The sequence below is a fragment of the Bos javanicus genome, chromosome 19 (assembly GCF_032452875.1).
Source record: "Bos javanicus breed banteng chromosome 19, ARS-OSU_banteng_1.0, whole genome shotgun sequence".
NCBI lineage: Eukaryota > Metazoa > Chordata > Mammalia > Artiodactyla > Bovidae > Bos > Bos javanicus.
This window is the reverse complement of record NC_083886.1, coordinates 30,568,077-30,588,126: the sequence shown is the minus strand read 5'-3', so window position 1 is coordinate 30,588,126 and position 20,050 is coordinate 30,568,077. Positions and strand designations below refer to the sequence as shown.

Sequence of the window (20,050 nt, the reverse complement as noted above, 5' to 3'; positions counted from 1 at the left end):
AGTCCAGGGCCGACAGTTACCGTCGCTCAGGACCTGGCTGCAGAGCGCTGGGCGGGTCTGGTCATGTCTGTGGGTGGCAGCAGGGAGGTTTACAGGGAAGAAGGGATTAGCAAGGAGATGAACACTGAAGGGCATTCAGGGAGCGGGGAGGAGCCCGGTAAAGCTCTTGGCAAGAGAACGAGGTGTGTGGGGCACCAGCCATTGGCAGGTTACAGAGTGAGTGGTGAGCAGAGGCCACTGTCTGCTGGCAGGTTCAGAACTATTTTTCCAGAGCCTGCCTTGGGTGTGGGGCGAATTCTAACTTCTGATGTCTAGAATCTCAAGACACCAGGTGGATGTCTGGTTTTAGGCAAAACAGAGAGCAACCATGTGTGGCTGTAAGAGTGACAGGGAAGGGGCGGACATGGGCCATCAGGACACTAGAATGTCCCACGGTGAGAGGCAGAATCACCGAACTCCGAGGCAGCGAGGCACAAGCGCAGGTGTTTGAGGTTAAGGCAGCGTTCCAGGCTCTCATACCTCTGAATCCCATGTCTACCCTTGAACATGACTTTTTTCCCTCCTACAAATATGGCACATCCCTCAAAGAGTTACACTAACATCTAGGATCGTTGAGCATCAGGCTGTATATTTTAAGCGGAAACAAACTCAGCCCTGGAGACCATCTTGTCCAACTTCCGTATTCTTGAAATGAGGAAATTCCGTACCAGCAGAGATGAAGTATGTTGCTCAAGATCTCACAGCAAGACAGTGGCCGTGCTGGGTCCATATTCTATTCACGATGCCCCGAGAGCGGTGGTAGACTCCAAACCTCAACAGCCATGTCCTCGGATGTCCCACTTGTCTAGTTTCATAGGCACCAGGAGCTAAGGCTCCAGAAATGGCAGCTGACTTGGGTTGGTTGGAATCACACCCCTTCTGACTCACAGTAACAGTCGCAGCCCCTCTTAGCCTTAATCTCCCTCTGGTGCTCATGGTTCTGAGCCCATTAGGAATCACCAGGAACAAGTTCACAGAGTTGGAAGTCTTTGATTGAAATCATTGGGAGCACACGTGGTTGGCACTGCAGAGTAACTGGAATTCGTCCCTACGGGGAGAAGACTGGTCACCCCAGGTTCCTTTTGGTCCCTGTGGTCCTGAGAGCAGCATCCATGAAGCTGGATCATCCTGATCTCGGCCACAGACAGAGCATCAGAGACCCTCACCTTTGTGCCCTGGTGAGCTCTACTCTGCCTCCCTTTTAGACAGCACTAACTCTCCCGGAGGAAGCCCGCTTTTGCCCCAGAGCAGCTGTGGGCAGCAACTGTGTCACCTGTCTTTGAAGCTCCTTTTCTGGCAGGCAGGCTGCTTTTCATGAGGTTCCCAAGCCTCTGACTGCCCGGACTAGCGACTTTCAACTCCCTGACTGACTTCTGAGCTTCTAAAATACATTTTGAACAGAACAGAATGCTTGGGAAACTTGATTATGGGGTTTTCTTCAGAGTCTTAACAACTTATAAGAGTGCCAGGAACGGCATAAAGTATTTTAGGGTTTTGCACCTTAATACTGAAGAAAGGCTATATTTTTCTCCTTTATTTTTTCCCTTTCCAATACCAAGTGTTGGCAAAATTCTCTTTTTCCCAGGTTTTTTACTTTGTGAAGGGAAACTGGACTTGGAATCATCTAGAAGGGCCTTCACCCTACTAGGAGCTCCCTAGGGAGGGTGTTGCATGTGGATGAGCCTCAAATGTCCTGCAAAAGTACCTTCTAGAATGGGATAATTGATGTCATTATAAAGTAGTATAGAAAATCTGGGATTTTTTTTTTTTTTTTTTTGCCTCCCCCCCCGACCCCCGGATCTTCTTCTAGGATGCATTTTGAGATCCTTTACAACTATGTCATTCAGTTCCTAAGTCGTGTCCAACTCTTTGCAACCCCATGGATCGCAGCCACACTTCCCTCTCCTCCACTGTCTCCCAGAGTTTGCTCAAAGTCACGTCCGTTGAGTTGATGATGCTATCCAACCATCTCATCTAAGGGAAGTGTTAAACTTTACCCCAACTCCTTCCTCTGAAACATAGAGACATTACAGCCACGAAAAGGCTAGAACAGTGACCTGTGGCAGAAAAAGGAGAATTCCGGGTTCAGTCTCCCCACAGAGGTTTCAGGTATATTGCCCACAATTCAGTTATCCAACTGCTGTGGTTCAGTCACTAAGTTGTGTCTGACTCTTTGCGACCTGGTAGACTGCAGCCTGCCAGGCTCCTCTGTCTGTGGGATTTCCCAGGCAAGAATACTGGAGTGGGTTGCCATTTCCTTCTCCAGGGAATCTTCCCCACCCAGAGATCAAACTCACATCTCTTGTGTCTCCTGCTAGGCAGGAAGATTCTTTACCACTGAGTCCCCTGGGAAGTTTAGGCATAAATTTTTATTTTAAAGAATTTTTTTTTAATGTGGATGGTTTTAAAAGTCTTTATTGAATTTGTTACAATATTGCTTCTGTTTGGTGGTGTTGATTTTTTTTTTTTTGCCCCCACCACGAGGCATTTGGGATCTTCCTTCCAATCCGGCATCAAACCCATACTCCCTGCATTGGAAGGTGAAGTCTTAACCACTGGACCACCATGGAAGTCCTAGGCATAAATTTAATGATTTCCAATTGCTGTTAATCACTTCACTGTTCTCTTTCCCACCAATCCCTAGTCTGCAAGAATGAAGCAGTAGTTCTAGATCAAAGGAGTTTCAGATCTCTGCCTCTGGAGCCCAAAGGAGTTTGAGGGGAAATTGTGCATAAAAAGGGGGGGAGGGGAGTTTCATGAACATTTATGTTCCTCTTCAGGAGGTTTCTGCCATCTCTCTTGTTTATGTGGTGGAGGCTTTTGCAAGTTCGCGCCAGTCATTTAAATGCCTTGAGATTTCCCTCATGGCAGTTTTGGGCTCTGTTATGAAAGATGCTCCTTGGGGTGTAGAACCCCACTGTTTGAGGGCTCATAACCCCTGGTTTCACAGATGAAGAGAAAGAAGTCCAGGGAGGCAAAGGGGACCACGTGAATTACAGCTCGTTGCCTGGGAATGCAGCTTCTCTAAGCCTGGACCCCTGTGTTTTCTGCTGATGCTCCCAAAGTGGAGGTAGGATCTCAGAACAGCCCCTGCTATTTTTAATCTGTCAGGGGAGGGGTGGGAGGAAGGGAGCCGACATTCTCAACAGCCCATCAGGAAGCTGAGTTTGAATAAAATGTCTCTGTGAATCACAATCTGGGGAGCAGAATCACTTGGGTTTTTCCTGCTCAGAAGTTAGAACCGGCTGCCGGGAGCTCACCACCTTGTCCTTTAGAGCGCGGAAACATCAGGATGAGACACACCTGAGACACGGGACAGGCGTTAGGGGTTCCCCAAGCCCCTCCAGACTCCAAGGTGGGGATACAACTGTGGCTTCTGTCTTACTCCTGGAGCATTCTCCATACTGCAGGAGCACCCACAGGAACCCCCATCCCCCTCCTCCCCACCACGTGGCCCTCAGCATGGCCACAAGGACTCTGGTTTCCTGCTCCTAAACTCGTCTGTAAGCAGCAAGAGGGATTGTGATATTCAGTGGCACGTTGATGCTGTTCAGTCAATGTGGAGATTCTCCCAGGAGACTCTGAGGAGTGAGCCCCTCTCAAATCCCAGCCATACTGGATGGTGCCCCAGGAAAAGTACCAGCCGCTCAGAATTCCCCATCTCTTTCATTGTCTTTTCTAAAACCCTGTTAATTGACTCTTCTGGTTTATATCTGTGTGGAAGGTGCAACAATAATGTCTTTCCTCCAGGGTCGGTGAAGTGGGGCTCATGTAAGAATGTGTGCAGGGCTGGTACAGAAGCCACTTCCAACACTATCCGTTCCTTCTTACTCTCTACTGCTTGGCCCCCGGACACTGCAAGGCCATGAAGTGGCCTCTGAACCTGGAGGGTTCATTCATCCAATTCATTCTCATAATTTGTGGTATTGCTTGCAAAGCTTTTCATCCATCCTTGCCCTGCTGGAGACCCCATGGTTTCCAGTTGAGCAAGTTTTCCTGTGAGAGTTGACTTCCTGTACCCTTGCATGGGCTACATTGTAATTGTGTTCATCAAAATTCCTGGTTCACCAGATCACTCCCTTCCTTTTCAGGGTCAGAAAATACAGAGTTGATTGTTCTGTGTCCTCTGCCTATTCAGTCCTAAGAAACATGCCCAGTGAATTGATGGGCCCCCAGGGAGGCACTGGGTGGAGGGTGGGGTGGGGGCTTGCTGATGGATATTCAGAGTTCCCGGGACCCTCACTAAGTCTTCAGGAGACAGTCTGCAATGCTCAAAGTAGTTCAGCCTCCGGGCCCAGGGCTGGCAGCTTTGTGGGTGCCGGGAGAGAGCCCCCATGGCACCGATGTTCACTTCTCAGAGCGGTACCAGTCTCACCCACGGTGTGATGCTTCCTCTAGCAGCATGGTGGATGGAGAACAGTGGCGGGTTCAGTGGGGGGATTGTGGAACGTAGCTGATGCAGACAAGAAGTTGGAGTGCACCTTTTAAGCACTTGATTGGTAAACATCCTGAGCCTTTATTGGTAGAGCGATGTATTTTGAGCGATTCCGTTCGTGAAAGGCAAAGTGACATAGTGAGGGACATGTGACATAGTGGCCACATAGAATGGCCTCAGCATCTTCTGCATAACGATCCACAGGTGTCTTTGGAATCGTGGTCACAGAGGAGCTGAGGGCCTCTTTATGTGTGCTCCTTTACTGGAGACACCCTCCTCCTCCTCCCACTTAAAGGGTTGTAGGACTTTATCCTTTCATTGCTGTGTAAATGTGTTGTTAGACGGTGACGGCTTGTTGTTGGGCTTTGAAATCCCATTTTGCCTGGAGCAGTACAGGACCTTCCTGTGTGTCTTCTTTGAGCTGAGGAAAGTTTTCCCCCAACCCCAGAAATCTTTGTTTATAGTTTCTTTTCTGTTTTGGCTTTTGTTCTAGCTTCTTCCTCGGGAATACCTAGCACCTTGGCCTGCTCTTCTGTTGATTCCGTTTTCATGTTTTCCCATTTCCTTTTGCATTCCGGGAGGGAAAAAAAAATCTTCAGTTTGTTTTGTCCATAACTGATTCTTTTTTTTTTTTCCTTTTTGCAATACTGATTTTATATTCTGTTGCAACCAGTGTGGCTGTTCCTTCTGTCACTATCTTTTAATTTTCCGTACAGTTTTGAGCACATTCTGTCCCTTTTTTATATCACTTTTTTAAACAAACTTGCCTTTTCTTCATTAGTTTGTTCTCTCCTTATGACTTTCGTAGCATAAATGCTGTACATTCCTGCCTTCTTTTGTGGTCACTCAATGGTTTCCTGGAATTTTTCTTCTGGAGATCAGATGAGCTCATGAGTAGAAATTTGTGCTGCTCCTGAGGCTTCCGGATGCTGTTCCTCAGTTTATTTCCTACACTTGAAAAAACACTGTATTATCTGGTCTCCCCACCTCCCTGTACTTGAACAGTCTGTTCAGTCAGACCCATGAAGAGCTGGGATGTGTTCATGGGTGGGTGTGTGTGTGCGTGCGTGCGTGCACACATGCATGTGCATGCTCAGTCATGTCCCAATCTTTGTGACCCCGCTGACTATAGCCTGCCAGGCTCCTCTGGAGTGGGTTGGCATTCCTTTCTCTAGAGGATCTTCCCAACTCAGGATTCGAACCCAGATCTCTTGCATCTCCTGCATTGGCAGGCGGATTCTTTACCACTGGCACATACATTGCTTGGACTGCTGTTCTCTACTTGTTTAGTGAGAAAGCCTCTCAAATCTGTTTGAAGCCTAGTTTCTGTTACAGTTCCCAGTTTCCGTTCATTTATCTGTCCATCCATCCATCCAATATTCTGAATACTGAGCTTAGAGTAAAGGTAAGAACAAGATGGACGTGGCCTTGCCTTCCTGAATGTTTCTTTCTTGTGTGGCCTCTCTTCTGCTTCCACCTGTTTCCCCTCTGCCGCCGCCTCCTCCACCACCTCTTCTGCCTCTTCCTCCTCCTCCCCTTCACTCTGGCCAGGTCTCCAAATCTCTAACCCCTAGAAGATCCACTCGAAGACCATGAACATGCTGTCAACATCCATCCTCTTCCCACCAGCCTATAAAAGTACTGTGAGGACTACACTTCCCAGAATGCCCTGTGCTGTTGTCATGGGTCCCCCTTTCCTCCCCAGTTAGTGTCTGTGAGTTGCTCTCCATGGACAGAAAGGCTGCCAGAGCCAGAGAGAGCAATACTTTCACCTGTGAGATAGAGGCAAGGTGCCAAGAATTCTCGTAGACACAGCCTGTGGGCTGGCGGCAGCAGTGTAGAAGGCGGGGCCCCACTTCATGCCTGGTTTCTTAACCCGTAGCCAAAGATGCTCTTTCCTTGGGTAGCCGTTCCCAGCTTTGTGTGGGGCTCTCTCCACCCTGAACACATGTCAGCAGAAGGCGTGGGCTGGACTTGAGTCTCCAGTCTCTGGCCCGACCAGGTCTTGGTCCTCTTGGTGGCTCCTTTGCAGCCCTGTCTCTAATTGGTTGGCCCATGTTGAGTGACAGTAGAGGCCGCTCTGGGCCGTTGGGTTCAGGACTGCTCTGGGCGCACCTGTAACAAAGTGGTTCCCGGGACCTATGGCTCCCAGGCACCCCTGGCCATGTCTCGGCTGCCCCCAGGTGTCCCAGCTGGCCGTGTGGTTGAGAAAGGAGAACTTGCTGCAGAGTTCTTTGTGGAGAAGCCTTCAGGCAGTGCCAATCACAGCTCTGGGCTCATTAGCAGTCATTGCCATGGCAACAGGACTGCCAGAAAGTGGCTCGTTAGGCTGACAACTTCAGCACTGTTATATATAGATCTGGGTGTAGGGGGGTGGGGGGTGGGGGCTCCTGGATATGCCTTTCTTTAGCTCTTCTATTGCTTCTGGGTTTGGGGTGTGATAAGACGTGGAATGGGGGGACCTTAAACCTGTCTGATCGACTACAAAATCGAGTGTCTGACGACCACCCGTTACCACCAGGGAGGACCATCTGCTCACATCTGTGGAAGGTAAGAGCAAGATGCTCCTGCAAGTCTCCTGAAGGGCGAAGAGTCCCGGGTTGAACTTGAGGCTACCGGGAGCTGAGTGTTGGGGTTTGTACTGCCTGGAGGCTGCAGAGGGAGACTGGGTCTCTCTTAAAATAGTCTCTCTGAAGGGTCTGGGCTAGGGGCTAGGAGTCTTTTCTTTCATACATAGCCAGGAAGCCAAACACTGTCTTTTTATAAATTGTTAATTTTCTGTTCCCAGTTTTGATTTAAGAAGTGATCGTTTCTCTCCATCATTCCCTCTCAGGAAAGCTGCAGACCCTCTCTTCTGAGTTCATTGAGCATGAGACTTAAGGATAACATGTTAAAAGGTAGCTTCCCAGGCTCAAGGTTGATTTGAAGTCAGGACTCCAGCATCTGTACTTTAACCCACATCCCAGGTGATGGATGGGGTGTCTTAGGGACCACACTTTGAGAAACACTGCTGTAGCGGGGATTTGTTTTTAATCTCTGGGTGACTTCCCTTTGTTCACCTGCTCTTCTGCCCCTCTCCCCGTCCCACCCCAAGGGGGAATCAGTAGCCATTACTAAGAGGAAAATTTTCTTCTGTTGTGTTGTTCTAAGTAAGGAGACAAGGAAGTCAGCCCACAGACGGGGAACGTGACTGCTTGCACGTGGGTGGTGATATTTCTGCACATCTCCTGGGGAGGCATATGTTCGTTTGGAGACCGTGAGACAGGCAGGAGGATCAGGCTGGGGTGCGGTCCTCCTCGGGTGGGATCTGGAATGTCAGGTGGTCCAGGCGAAGATTCGAAGCTGATCACAGACAGCTGGGGAGAGATGGGCTGAGGGTAGCCAGGATCTGAGTTACTGGATGGAAATCTCTCGAATAAAGCTGATACTGTAAAGTTTGGTTTCACCAGTTAATTAGCTGTGCAGCTTTGGGTGAGATATTAAACTCTCTGAGTCTCGGATTCCTCCTTTTAAAATGGGGGAAGAAAATGGCATCTCTGCAGCAGGCTTGTGGTGATGATTGAAGATGAGTGTGTGAGGCACCTGGCTCAGTCCTTGGTGCAAGCAGTGGAAGTCATTATAGGTGATTGCTGGTGGGGTCCGAGCCCAGATGTTTCTTGAGGACCTTCTAGACTGGGCTTCTGAAGTCGTCTGGAACCTCTGCATGTTCCATAGGAAATAGGATGAGTGAGTAGGTAGACACGTGTCTTCATTTGAAGGGTGGGGGGCAGAAGAGCCAGAATTTGCTTTAGATTCTCAGAGGATGGGCCGTCATATACCGTTGAGCAGGTTCTATACTGAACAAGGGGGCCCAGGTTGGGAGGAGGTGAGGTCAAGGGAGGCCAAACCCAGGCTTGCACTCGGGGCCAGCCCATCTGGAGAAGAGGCGGTATTTCCTGATTCCCACAAAGCTGTGCTGTGCATGAGGTTAAGAATTTCTGAGTTGGAGGAAACTGGTCTCATCTCCCCTGATTCCCACTTCTTCTGATCATCTTCATTGTAGGTGTGGCCCCCAACCTCACCCTTCACCCCTGTGTCTAGTTCCTATTCCCATGGGAAAGAGCTGCTGAAATGGAAGGGGAGAAGCCACAGGACTAGGGAAGGGAAGGGAAGGATTTAAGTTGGAAGGAAACTAATTAGAAGTATAGGTTTGGCAGAGACCTTAATTACTGGGTAGTTCCTCATGCTGAATCCTCTTGATTGCTCTGGGGAAGCTTTCCCAGGAGGCCTGGCCCTCTGCAACCACAAGAAGATAATGGTGGTTTGGGCCACTTAAATGACGGCCTGCAGGTGGCAAGGCCAACTCTGTGTGTGTGTGTGTGTGTGTGTGTGTGTGTGTGTGTGTGTGTGTGTGTTAAAATACACCTGTACCTGTGTGCGTGCATTCGACTCTGTGTGTGTGTGTGTGTGTGTGTGTGTGTTAAAATACACCTGTACCTGTGTGCGTGCATTCGACTCTGTGTGTGTGTGTGTGTGTGTGTGTGTGTTAAAATACACCTGTACCTGTGTGCGTGCATTCGACTCTGTGTGTGTGTGTGTGTGTGTGTGTGTGTTAAAATACACCTGTACCTGTGTGCGTGCATTCGACTCTCTGCAACCCTGTGGTCCATAGCCCACCAAGCTCCTCTGTCCATGGAGTTCTCCAGGCAAGAATACTGGGGTGGGTTGCCATGCCCTCCTCCTGGGGATCTTCCCCACCAAGGGATCAAACCTGTGTCTCTTGCATTGGCGGATGGGTTCTTTACCACTAGCGCCACCTGAATAAAGCACAGGGAGCTCAGCTGGGTGCTCTGTGATGACCTAGAGGGGTGGGCTTGGGATGGCCCAGAGGGAGGAGATGTATGTATACATACAGCTGATTCACCTCGGTGTACAGCAGAAACTAACACAACACTGCAATGCAAGTATACTCCAATTAAAAGAAAAAAATACACCTAACATAAAAGTTATCATCAGTGACACATACACATTCTCAGTTTTGTGCAACCATCACCACTGTCTATTCCAGAACATTCTCATCATGCCCAAAAAGGAGTCCCTGTACCTGTTTTCCCCTCCCCGCAACCCCCTGGCAACCAGTCATCTGTTTTCTATCTCTAAGGATTTTTCTATTCTGGATGTTTCATTTAAATAGGATCATACAGTATGTGGCCTTTTGTGGCTAGCTTATTTCACATGGCATCATTTCAAGGTTCGTCTGTGTTGTCATGTATATCAATACTTTATTCCTTTGGATGACCAAATCTTCCTTTTTATGGATACACATGGGCTTCCCTGGTGGCTCAGATGGTAAAGAATCTGCCTGCGGTGCAGGAGACCCAGGTTCAGTCCCTGGGTCAGTAAGATCCCCTGGAGAAGGGAATGGCAACCCACTCCAATATTCTTGCCTGGAGAATCCCATGAACAGAGGGGAATTTGTTGGTCTGTTCATCAGTTGACAGATACTTGGGTTGTTTCTACCAGTCGTCGATTGTAGATGCTGCTGCTGTGAATGTGTATACAAGTCTGTGTTTGAGCGCTGTTTTCAGTTCTCTTGATATACCCAGTTGTCCGCACATCTTTGATTCCTGACTTACTTTAAACCAGCTAACAGGAGGGACTTCTCTCTGGAAGAAGGGAGACAACAAGGGAACTGTGCCTGCCTTGTGGGTGGGAGGTGGAAGCAGAACACAGCCAGATGGCGTGCGGAGCGGGGCCCCGTGGCCATGTTAGAGGGGAGGTGGAGACCATCTTTGCCATGTTGGCCCAGGTGCCCCCGTCCCCTCTTTCAGCACCCCTACCTTCTGGGCTCAGCATCCAGGAGACCTCTCCAGGTACCTTCCAGAGGGCCCTGCATCTCCTGGATGGGGGCAACCTCAGAGCGGTCATGGCCCCTCCTTGGTCATCAGTGTCTTCAGATGGAAACTCGGGCTTCTTCTGACCCTACAGAGTTAGGCGAGTTCACTAGTCCTTCTAAAGAGAACAGCACCACGCAGCTGTGGAGACAGGACAGGCATCACTGATGCTGTTTCACAGGTGGGACCCAGAGGCACGAAGGTCCAGTTCACTCACCCCACCAGCCCAGCGCAGGAGAGGTCATCTCACCAGAGTGTGAGAGTCAGTGTCTTAACCCGCCAGCCTCCCCTGCAGGTCTGTGTTTGCCTTTTAAGTTGAGCAGTCCTAGAAATAAAAACTTCAGGGAAGTGACTGTGAATGGTGACATTCCATCTGCGGTGACGGTGGGGCAGAGGCCAGGTACGTGCCCCTGAACTTCACATCGTAGGAGGCAGAGGCTCTGTGAAGCTTGGTCTTGCTCAGCCTTGAATGGCTCCCCTTTCCTCTGGGAACCCCCATTTATTGAACACAGCAGGTGACAGGTACTGTCCTTGGTGGCTAGTGTGTTATTAATTTCCACGGTGTCTTCCACAACCGGGCTAATATCGCCACCCTCCTTTTCACAGATGTGGCAACAGACAGCTGGTTGAGTCATTTCCCCAGGTCACATGGCTGCTAAGAGGCTGAGTCAGGATGGTGAGCCAGAGACCAGAGGACTGGTTTTCACTGTGCTTCTGGGTCTGTCTCTCCTCTGCAATGTATTTCTGATGACATCCATTTCTGATACCTCTTAAAAATCTCTCATTATTTTACCAGGTTATTTAGACAAGCTTCAATCCGGCCTTTCTTCATGGATTCTATAAGTTACTTTGGGTCAAGCAGAAGCAACCTGGTTCTAGAAGGTTTCTCTCTTGGGACTTCCCTTGTGGTCTGGTTTTCAAGACTCTGTGCTTTCAATGCAGCGGGGGTGGGTTTAGTCCCTGGTCAGGGAACTAAGATCCCGCATGCTGCGTGGTGTGGCCCCCCCACAAAAGAACGTTTCTCTCCTCAGCCAACCCTCTGACCCTCCTCTGTTTTACTCCCACCTCCACTCAGCCAACATGCCCATCTCCTGCAGGAGGGATATTTTATACACAAAACACAATACTCATCATAGGGTTTGCATGTGTTTTTACCACTTTCCAATCTGGGAGGGGCTGAAGCAGTGTCTGGACACCCAGGTAAACATGCAAAGCTGTGTGCTTGGGCTCAGTGGACATTTTCTGCTGAGGAGGAGGCCTCCTGGCTGCTGTCTAGCCCTGGGAAGTTCTTCTAGAAGCCAGTCTTCTGCACAGAGTCAGAGGTGCTGTGAGTTAACAGGTGTGGGAGTCGGAAGCCATTAGGGCATAGGGGAAGGCTTTTAATTAAACTGTGAACATTTGTAATGAAACATACACCACCACTCCACGGAGGGACACAGGGAGGCTGTGTTTACCCCAAGTCCCAAGAGCAACTACAATTGATCCCATCCCGCTGAGGGTGTGCAGGGCACCGCAGGAAGCAGAAGCATGAGACTTTGCAGCTTCAGAGAAGCTGAGAGCAGTCTGGGAAATGAGTGTCTCTACTGCTCAATTTCAATCTCTTATTTTCCCAAACAGTGGTCATCAGTGACCAGAACCTGCCTCTTCTGGTATGGCTGGAGGATTCTGAGGGCACTTAAAAGCTGATGAGTTTTAATATTTCTGAACAGGATCCAGCTTTGCTGAGAAATTCACCACACCTCTCCTCGTGTGGCTGGAATTCTGATTTTAGTCAACTTACTTTCTTCACAAGGAATAGCAATTGTCTGAGAGGCTAACTTGAGCCCTCTTTTCTTATTTTTCAATGTTCTTTATTTAGGTCACAACTTTTTTGTTGTGTGTGTGTATTAACAAAAATTTAGATGCGAGAGATAAGCAAAAAGAAAAGAATAAAAAATTCCTCATAATCCTACCACTACAAATCACCTCTGTTTAGCCTTTGTGTCTTTATCTTGTTTTTCTGTTGTGTACTTTTTCTCTGACCTTATTTATTTATTTTTAAAGAAAAGTACTGTCACGCTTAGTTAAAAGAATTAAACCACACATCAGTGCATACTGTGGAAAGGAAGAAGCCAGTTTCACCTCAGCTTCCCAGTTCTCTTTGCCATTTAGACATTTGACTAGAAAAAAACCAACTATTTGGTGGTCCCGGAGAGTTTCAGATTCCAGTGACCCCCCACCCCCCACCCCCTCAGGCAGGTGCAGCATCCCTGTGAGTGGTTTCCTAGGGGCCCAGGAGAGAAACCCCAGCCATGTTCATTGAGCACATCTCCACCCCCCATCCTATGGGGGGAGCTGTCCCTTCTGTGGTGGTTCTGAAAATCTAAGTGCTTTTCACCCGTCATTGCTCAGGCAACCTCCATAATCACACCTGTAGCCTGTTACCTCCCCCAGGGAGGCCTGTAGGCCACCACACCACCCCCAACCCCAACCAGCGTCGAGCCATTCTAGGGAGACTTCATCTGCCTCTCACTTCCCGGTTGAGAGACAGCTGCAAAAATGCCACACGTGTGTGACCTTCTCTTTCCTCCTCCACAGAAGCCTGGAATGGTCCCCCCTCCGCCGGGAGAGGAAAGCCAGACTGTTGTCCTTCCACCGGGCTGGCAAAGCTACTTGTCCCCTCAGGGCCGGCGCTACTATGTCAACACGGCCACCAATGGTGAGTCCTGCTCCGGGCAGCATCTTACAGCAGCCCCCGGGGTCCTGTCCGTCTGGAGGGGCACCTCTCTCCTCCACCTCCTGGGCTTTAGAGCTTTCCTTCGAACTCTCCCTCAGAGGCTGCCAGGATATCTTTCCTTCCCCCAGGCCTGGGTGGCAGGAGGTTGAACCAGGGTGGGGAAGCCCGTCCTTCAAGGTTGGGGTCATCTTTGTAACCTGGCATCTTTGTGGAACCCAACCTCATGGTCTGGGACCATATTTTCCAAGCTGGGATCTTGTAAGGATCTGTAGTCCACAGCTGGTTTAAATCAAATCAAACAGGTTAAGCCACTGCATGATTTCTGGGAGCTTGGAATGTGCTGATTGATACCCAAACGGGTTACAAGAGTGGGGTTTTCCTGTGATTTCAACACAGCATGGCTCTCTTCCCTGAAGTATCTCACTTGCTGGTGTTTCTTAGGATGTTCTTTGGGAAAGGCTGGGGCTACTTATGGGTTTATTCTAACCAGTAAGAGAGGTCCACATGCATTTCCGAGTTGAGTCAAGATCACTTCTCTTTGTCCCAGTAATTGTGGGCATCCTGAGCCTTCAGAATGACTCCAGGATCCCAGCTCATTGCCGTAGAGTGACCTGCAAGAAGGGTCATAGAAGGAGAAGCGGTAGGAGCTATATAACAAGGTGGGCAGAGTGATGTGTAGGTTGTCGTCTTGGACCAGACAGAGCAAAGCCAGCCATCAGCTCTGTCTCTTAACCCCAGGGCAGTTGCTATAAGAAAACAGAGAGGATGGAAACCCAGAAAATGAGATTTGGTGGGAATCTGTGCCAAGGCAGAATGTGAAATCTTACCTGAATGCACCTGTTGACACCTCACTTCCCTCATCTGTGCCTGCCTGACTACAGCCACCTCCTCCCACCTGACGGGGCCATGGATATGGTTTATGTTAATGAACCTGCAGTCGGGACCTGGTGAGAGAAGAGCCAGCTGCTGTTTCAAGGGAGCAACAGAGAAAGCAGCTGAAAACTGCCACTTGGGGTGGTTGGTTTGTTTACATCTCCTGGCAACTCGGCCTTCCGCTCAAGGGGGTGTTCTAGTTGAAGACTTAACCGGGGTTTCTAGAAAAAAGGAAGTGGAACTCCTTCTGACCATTCTAATCAGAAAGAGTCTTCCTCAAAATAAACATGTGAGCCGCTTTGTACTGTTATCAGATTATCAGACTTTGAAGTTTCGGAGGAGAGTGTGTTTATGTGCAGTTCCCCATCTGTAAAATACAGAAATTGAGCCATATGACCCTGAGATCATCAAGAATTTGGCTCCATCCTTGTCCTGAATTAGCTCCTGTTGCAAAGGAGCAGAGGGGTAGAAGTAGCTTTCTCAAAATCTCAACTCATTTTTAAAAAACAACCGTGTAACAAACAGTCCACTGCTGATATATGCTCTCCTTCATTCAACTAGCCCTCTCTTTATTAGGGGGATAGTTAGGTCGCATTTTACCAGGCAGGGCAGACAGCTTTTTTCTGAAGCCCAGATGTCATGCCACTGGGTCCTGGAAGATAGTGATCACAAGAGATTCTAGACCAGGGGTCAAACTCTTTTTCTCTGATAGTCCAGGTGGTAGATATTTTAGGCTCTGAGGCCCATGGGGTCAATGTCACAGCTACTCGACTCCACCATTGTCATGTGAAAGCAGCCATGCTGCTGCTAAGTCGCTTTAGTCGTGTGTGACTCTGTGCGACCCCATAGATGGCAGCCCACCAGGCTCCGCTGTCCCTGGGATTCTCCAGGCAAGAACACTGGAGTGGGTTGCCATTTCCTTCTTCGATGCATGAAAGAGAAAAGTGAAGGTGAAGTCGCTCAGTCATGTCCGACTCTTAGCGACCCCACGGACTGCAGCCTACCAGGCTCCTCCATCCATGGATTTTCCAGGCAGAGTATTGGAGTGGAGTGCCATTGCCTTCTCCAGAAAGCAGCCATAGATGATGGTAAACCCATAGGGGCAGCTGTGTTCTGATAAAACTTTACTTAGACCCTGAAATGTGAATTTTCAATAGCTTGCATGTCATGAAATAGGCTCCTTTTTTCAACCATTTAAAAATATAAAAACTGATCTTGGCTAAGGAGTTCCCAAGCTGTATGATGACATAACATATATTGGTCCACAGGCCAAACTGGCAGGTGACACCTCTCTGGGCTCTCTGTCATTCCCAGTAGGACCTGCCCTGCTCACCCCTCCCCATTCTCTCCCAAATGCTCACAGTAATCCAATAATTACATTTATTATGTACCTATTACATGTCAAAATGTGTTAAATTAGCCGTAAGTAATTTTATTTAATCTACTCAACAATTCAGGAAAACAGGGGCTTTCAATAGGGACAATTTTGTTCCCCAGAGAGCAAGTCTGGAAAGAATTTTGATTGTTCCAACTGGGGAATGTCCTGGCATCCAGTGAGTAGAGGCCAGGGATGCTGAAAAACCTCCTGCAGTATACATGCAAGTTTTATTCATTCATTGTTTAATTCATTTTCATTTGTGTGGTTGATTGAATTGTTCACGCAACAAGCATGTTTTGGGCCTCACATATGTTCCAAGCAGAGTGTTGGATGCTGGGGTATAAGAATAAAAAACAGCCTTGACTCTCAAAATGCTGATCTTCTTATAGTAGTAACAGATTTTATTTAATTTATTTTTATTTTTTGGCTGTGCAACTTGCAGGATCTTAATTCCCTGACTGGGGGCTTGAACCTGGGCCCTGGCAGTGAAAGCCCCGAGTTCCCTGGACTGCCAGGGAATTCCCAGAAGCAGATTTTAAATGAATCGAAATTTAATTACAATTGTGAGAAGGGTTGTGAAGGAGAGAAGTCCATGGTGTTTTGAGAGCATGTCCCTTAGAGACCCTGGGAAGTCAGGGGAAGCTTCCTGGAGGAGGAGGTACCCTTCAGCCGAGATGGGAAGCATGATGACAACATTAGCCACGTTTGGAGGGATCGTGCAGACCCTCAGGGTCATGTTAAAAGTTGTACTCTTTAGTTTTAAGGGACTGGGAAGACCAGATGTCTTTCTAATTCTCTCTGGGACCTCAGTCCTGTTTTGTCTGGCTGTTGGACTGCTTGGTAAAGTTTTGAATCTGACCCCCTTTTCTGCAGGAAGGTACTGAAAGCAGCCTCTCGGTCTTCTCACACCTACATTCATCTGACCCCCTGACTCCTGGAGGCATTTGTGTCTCCTCACCACCAAACGGGCTGCACCCACCTTTCTGCCCCAACTCTTGGATCTCTGCCGGCATGTTACTCAGGCCAGAGCCAGGCACCACTGCCAGGGAAGCAGACCCCCTGTGCTCAGCCACCACGAGCCATTTCCCTCTTCTTCCTGTCTGTCTTCATTTGCTCCAAGCTCTCCTAGTCCCTGTAATCCCTAATCACTTCTTTCCCAGGGGGTGCTGGGGTGCAATAGACATGCTGTCCCTGTTTTTACACCACATACAAATGTAAGGAGTTTAAAGCCCAATTTACATTTGTATTGCCTTGCTCTGGCTAATCTGCTTATTTTCAAATCCATTTAGGATTTTTCTGCCTGGGAATTGTCCCAGGGCCGGCTGCTGTGCTATGCTGGGCTATGGGGTTGCAAAATCAGAGCAGAGGCCGTCTTTGCCTTCAAAGATGGAAGGTCTGATGAAGGCAGAGAAACCGGAAACCAATAATGTTGCGGGTGTTAGCGTGGAAATCTGGGGGCTCATTGAAGGGGGCCACCAGCTTTATCTGGGCATCAGACCAGTCTTTGAAAGGACAACGCTACTTGACTTAGGTGTTCCTAGCTGTGGTGTCAGCCGGGGGAAGGCTGATGAGTTGGAGCAGAGAGAGAGGGACTTGAGAGTCTGATTCACTAAAGACCTCCTCTGGGTGAGGAGGAGTTGGGACTTTGCCCTGTGGGCATGGCAAGCGATGGAAGGATTCAGAGCGCTGGCTTGACATCTCGGAATGTTGTGGAAGGCTTGCTTGTGCTGCAGAGTGAGGGGTCAGAGGATGGCGAGCAGAGGCCTGGCAGACTCGATGAGAAGTAATGAGGTCAGCTCCACGGCAGCAGCTGTGGCTGGAGAAGAGGAGGTGGGATATGTCAGGAGGGATATGGCAGGTCCTGGAAGGTAGAACTCACAGGTTCCTTTTCTGCCTTATGTGCTGGAGCCATGTGGTGAGAACAGGGGATTCAAGGGAGGAATGGCCTTGGAAGAAAGAAGATGAAGCCCTGTTGAGCATGCAGTTCCCAGGGAACATTCAGGGAGAGATGGCCAGCGCATGTTGGATGGATGGGTCATGACTCAGAGGTCATCTGGGCTAAAGATGCGACTCTGGGGAGTCTTGTGGGTTCACAGCATGGCAGGCAGAGAGCAGGATGGATTTCACCCCTAATTGCCCCTTGGCCTGACCTTGTTTTTCTGGAACCAACCTGCACAAGCATGGGTGAAGCCCAGAATCAGCAAAGAACTGAAATCAGGAGTTCCCTCCCAGGGCAAGCCTCCAGGAGGAAGAGAGCCCTGAAGAACCATGCTTAAGGGAGGGACAGAGTGGGCTTGGAAAGAATTGTTAGAGATGGGAGGTATCCTTGAAAAGGCAATGTCATGAAAGGCAAAGGAGAAAAGATTGTCAAGACAGACTGAAATATAGATCAGATTCATGGTGGAGGGATATTTTAAATCCCTAGAGAAAGCACAAACTATTTAATAAATGGTGTTGGGCCAGATGGCTAACTTTTGATGGGTAAGTTAATGCTCTTGTTTTCATATAAACAAACTCAGCTTAAACTTGGGTTTCCCTGGTGGCTCATTTGGTAAAGAATCTGCCTGCAATGCAGGAAACCCAGGTTGACACCTGGGTTAGAAAGATCCCCTAGAGGAAGGCATGGCAGCCCATTTCAGTGTTCTTCCCTGGGAAGTCCATGGACAGAGGAGCCTGGCAGGCTACAGTCCATGGGGTTGCAAGAGTCGGACACAACTTAGTGACTAAAACACCACCAAACTCAGCAAGACCATCAGAGCATGAGACTTAGGGAAGCCCCCATCTCCCCTCATCTTCTCACAGTTTATGGCTCCCAAAAGCATTTTGTCAAGCTGGGTGGTCCTGTGCTCAGGCCCAGGAACCCTGGGGGTTCTGGTATCAGGAAGCTGTTCATGCTCTGCTGTTCTGGAAAGTGCTCCATTCCACCCAGAGTTGACTCAGTTGCTAAAAATGAGGGTTGTGTTTAATTTCTGGATTTTGACTTGTTAATAACTAGTCTGTTCAAGAATCTAAACGAGTGTGAAGGGAGACCTCTTATTTGTATAACAGATAGTTGCATTTCAAGAAATATAGCACAAAATTGTTTTGTTCTGTGTATAATTGGAAGGCCAGATATGCATGTTTAATCACTTCACAGTGCTACAGTCCTAGGTATTCAGGTCTTCTTTTTGCAGAGATGCTGACTTTTTAGATATTGTGTGGGATATATTTTACCATTTGGATTTTGAAGGGGTATTTCCAGCCAGTAATGAAGGCCAAGGGCTTCCCCAGTGGCTCAGCAGTAAAGAATCTGACTGCAGTGCAGGAGACGCAGGTTCAATCCCTGAGTCGGGAAGATCCCTTGGAGGAAGGCATGATAACCCACTCTAGCATCCTTACCAGGAAAATCCCATGGACAGAGAAACCTGGTGGGCTGTGGTCCAAGGGGTCACAAAGAGCTGGACACAACTGAAGTGACTTAGCACACTGCACACAATGAAGGCCAAGATGAGTTTTGTTTAGTGTATGTCAGTATTTGACTTCTTATTTCCGTATACTCTAAATCTGATAGTTACACTGCTCTGTTGTCTTTCATTTCTAAAGAACGAGGATCTTTTGGGAGGCACCTTAGCCCTGTTTCTCTAGAAAGCAGAGCCTGAGACAAGGATTAAGTATTAACACCTTATTTAGGAGGTATAAGCCTAAAGGTGAGGATGGGTGAGAAGGGGAAGGGAGACAAAAGAAGATGCCCTGTGATGCTGGCTTCCCTCGTAGCTCAGACGGTTAAGAATCTGTGTGCAATACAGGAGACCTGGGTTCGATCCCTGGGTTGTGAAGGTCCCCTGGAGAAGGGAATAGCTACCCACTCCAGAATTCTTGCCTAGAGAACCCCATGGACAGACCATGGGATCACACAGAGTCAGACACGACTGAGCAGCTAAGCTAACACCTTTCACTTTCAAGGCCAAAGTGGTGAGGATGGGTGAGAAGGGGAAGAGAGGCAAAAGAAGATGCCCCGTGTGATGCTGGCTAGCCTTAACCCTGAGCTGACAGTGAACTGGTCGCTCAGCAGCTATGTTCACATCTCTGCAAGGTTTGCAGAGAGGAGCCCTGCCTTTGCGTAGTCCACGGGAGAGCAAGGGGTTTTATCTGTGCACCTTCTTCTTAGCTCCTGTTCCCCGTGGGCCATCCTTCTCCACTTGGGAGAGCTATTTCCGCCTCTTCCCCCAACTTTGGGGTTGTATCATCTGTCCCCAGCAGCCTCTCAGAAAGCTTCATTCCACTCCCATGGAGTGGTGCTTCTGCTAAGCCCAAGGCGTATGGTCAGGTCTAACCACAGTAAAAGGAGACAGTTAATGGAAATGTGAGGAAGAGCTCCATGTCAGTCCAAACCTGGAGGCTCCTGCAGCATTACCCATCTCTGTACTGTCAGACCTGGATGACTTGATTGTTTAGTCTTTCTGTGACCAATGACTTTTACTCCACAGTCATCCTAGGGGGATCCTTCCAAATCATTGGACACAGTGGTTGGCAACCTATAGCCCTTGTACAGCTTGTACAGGCAATCCACAGGGCTTGTACAACTTGCAGCTTTTTTTGTTAAAGTTTTACTGGAACACAGCTGTGCTCTCTTATTGTCTTATTGCCTAAGGCTGTTTGTTATTACCTGAAGATGGCAGAGTTGAGTATAGTCCATATAGCTCACAAAACCAAAAATATTTACTCTCCGGCCTTTAAAAGAAAACGTTTGAGATTCC

The 20,050-nt window shown here is 48.7% G+C and overlaps 1 protein-coding gene across 8 annotated transcripts in view; it reads left to right on the top strand.

Annotated features, from left to right (window-relative positions):
• Positions 1–20,050, top strand: part of GAS7 (growth arrest specific 7) — a 212,118-nt gene that overhangs the window by 116,740 nt on the left and 75,328 nt on the right. For 5 of the 8 annotated variants that reach the window (XM_061391065.1, XM_061391066.1, XM_061391071.1 and 2 more), the window contains exon 2: positions 12,925–13,045. In XM_061391065.1, the coding sequence (XP_061247049.1) occupies positions 12,925–13,045 (121 nt within the window). Of the gene's footprint in view, positions 1–3,009; positions 3,110–6,882; positions 7,025–12,924; positions 13,046–20,050 lie in introns of those variants that run through there. The other 3 variants (XM_061391070.1, XM_061391069.1, XM_061391073.1) reach the window with 3 other exon arrangements.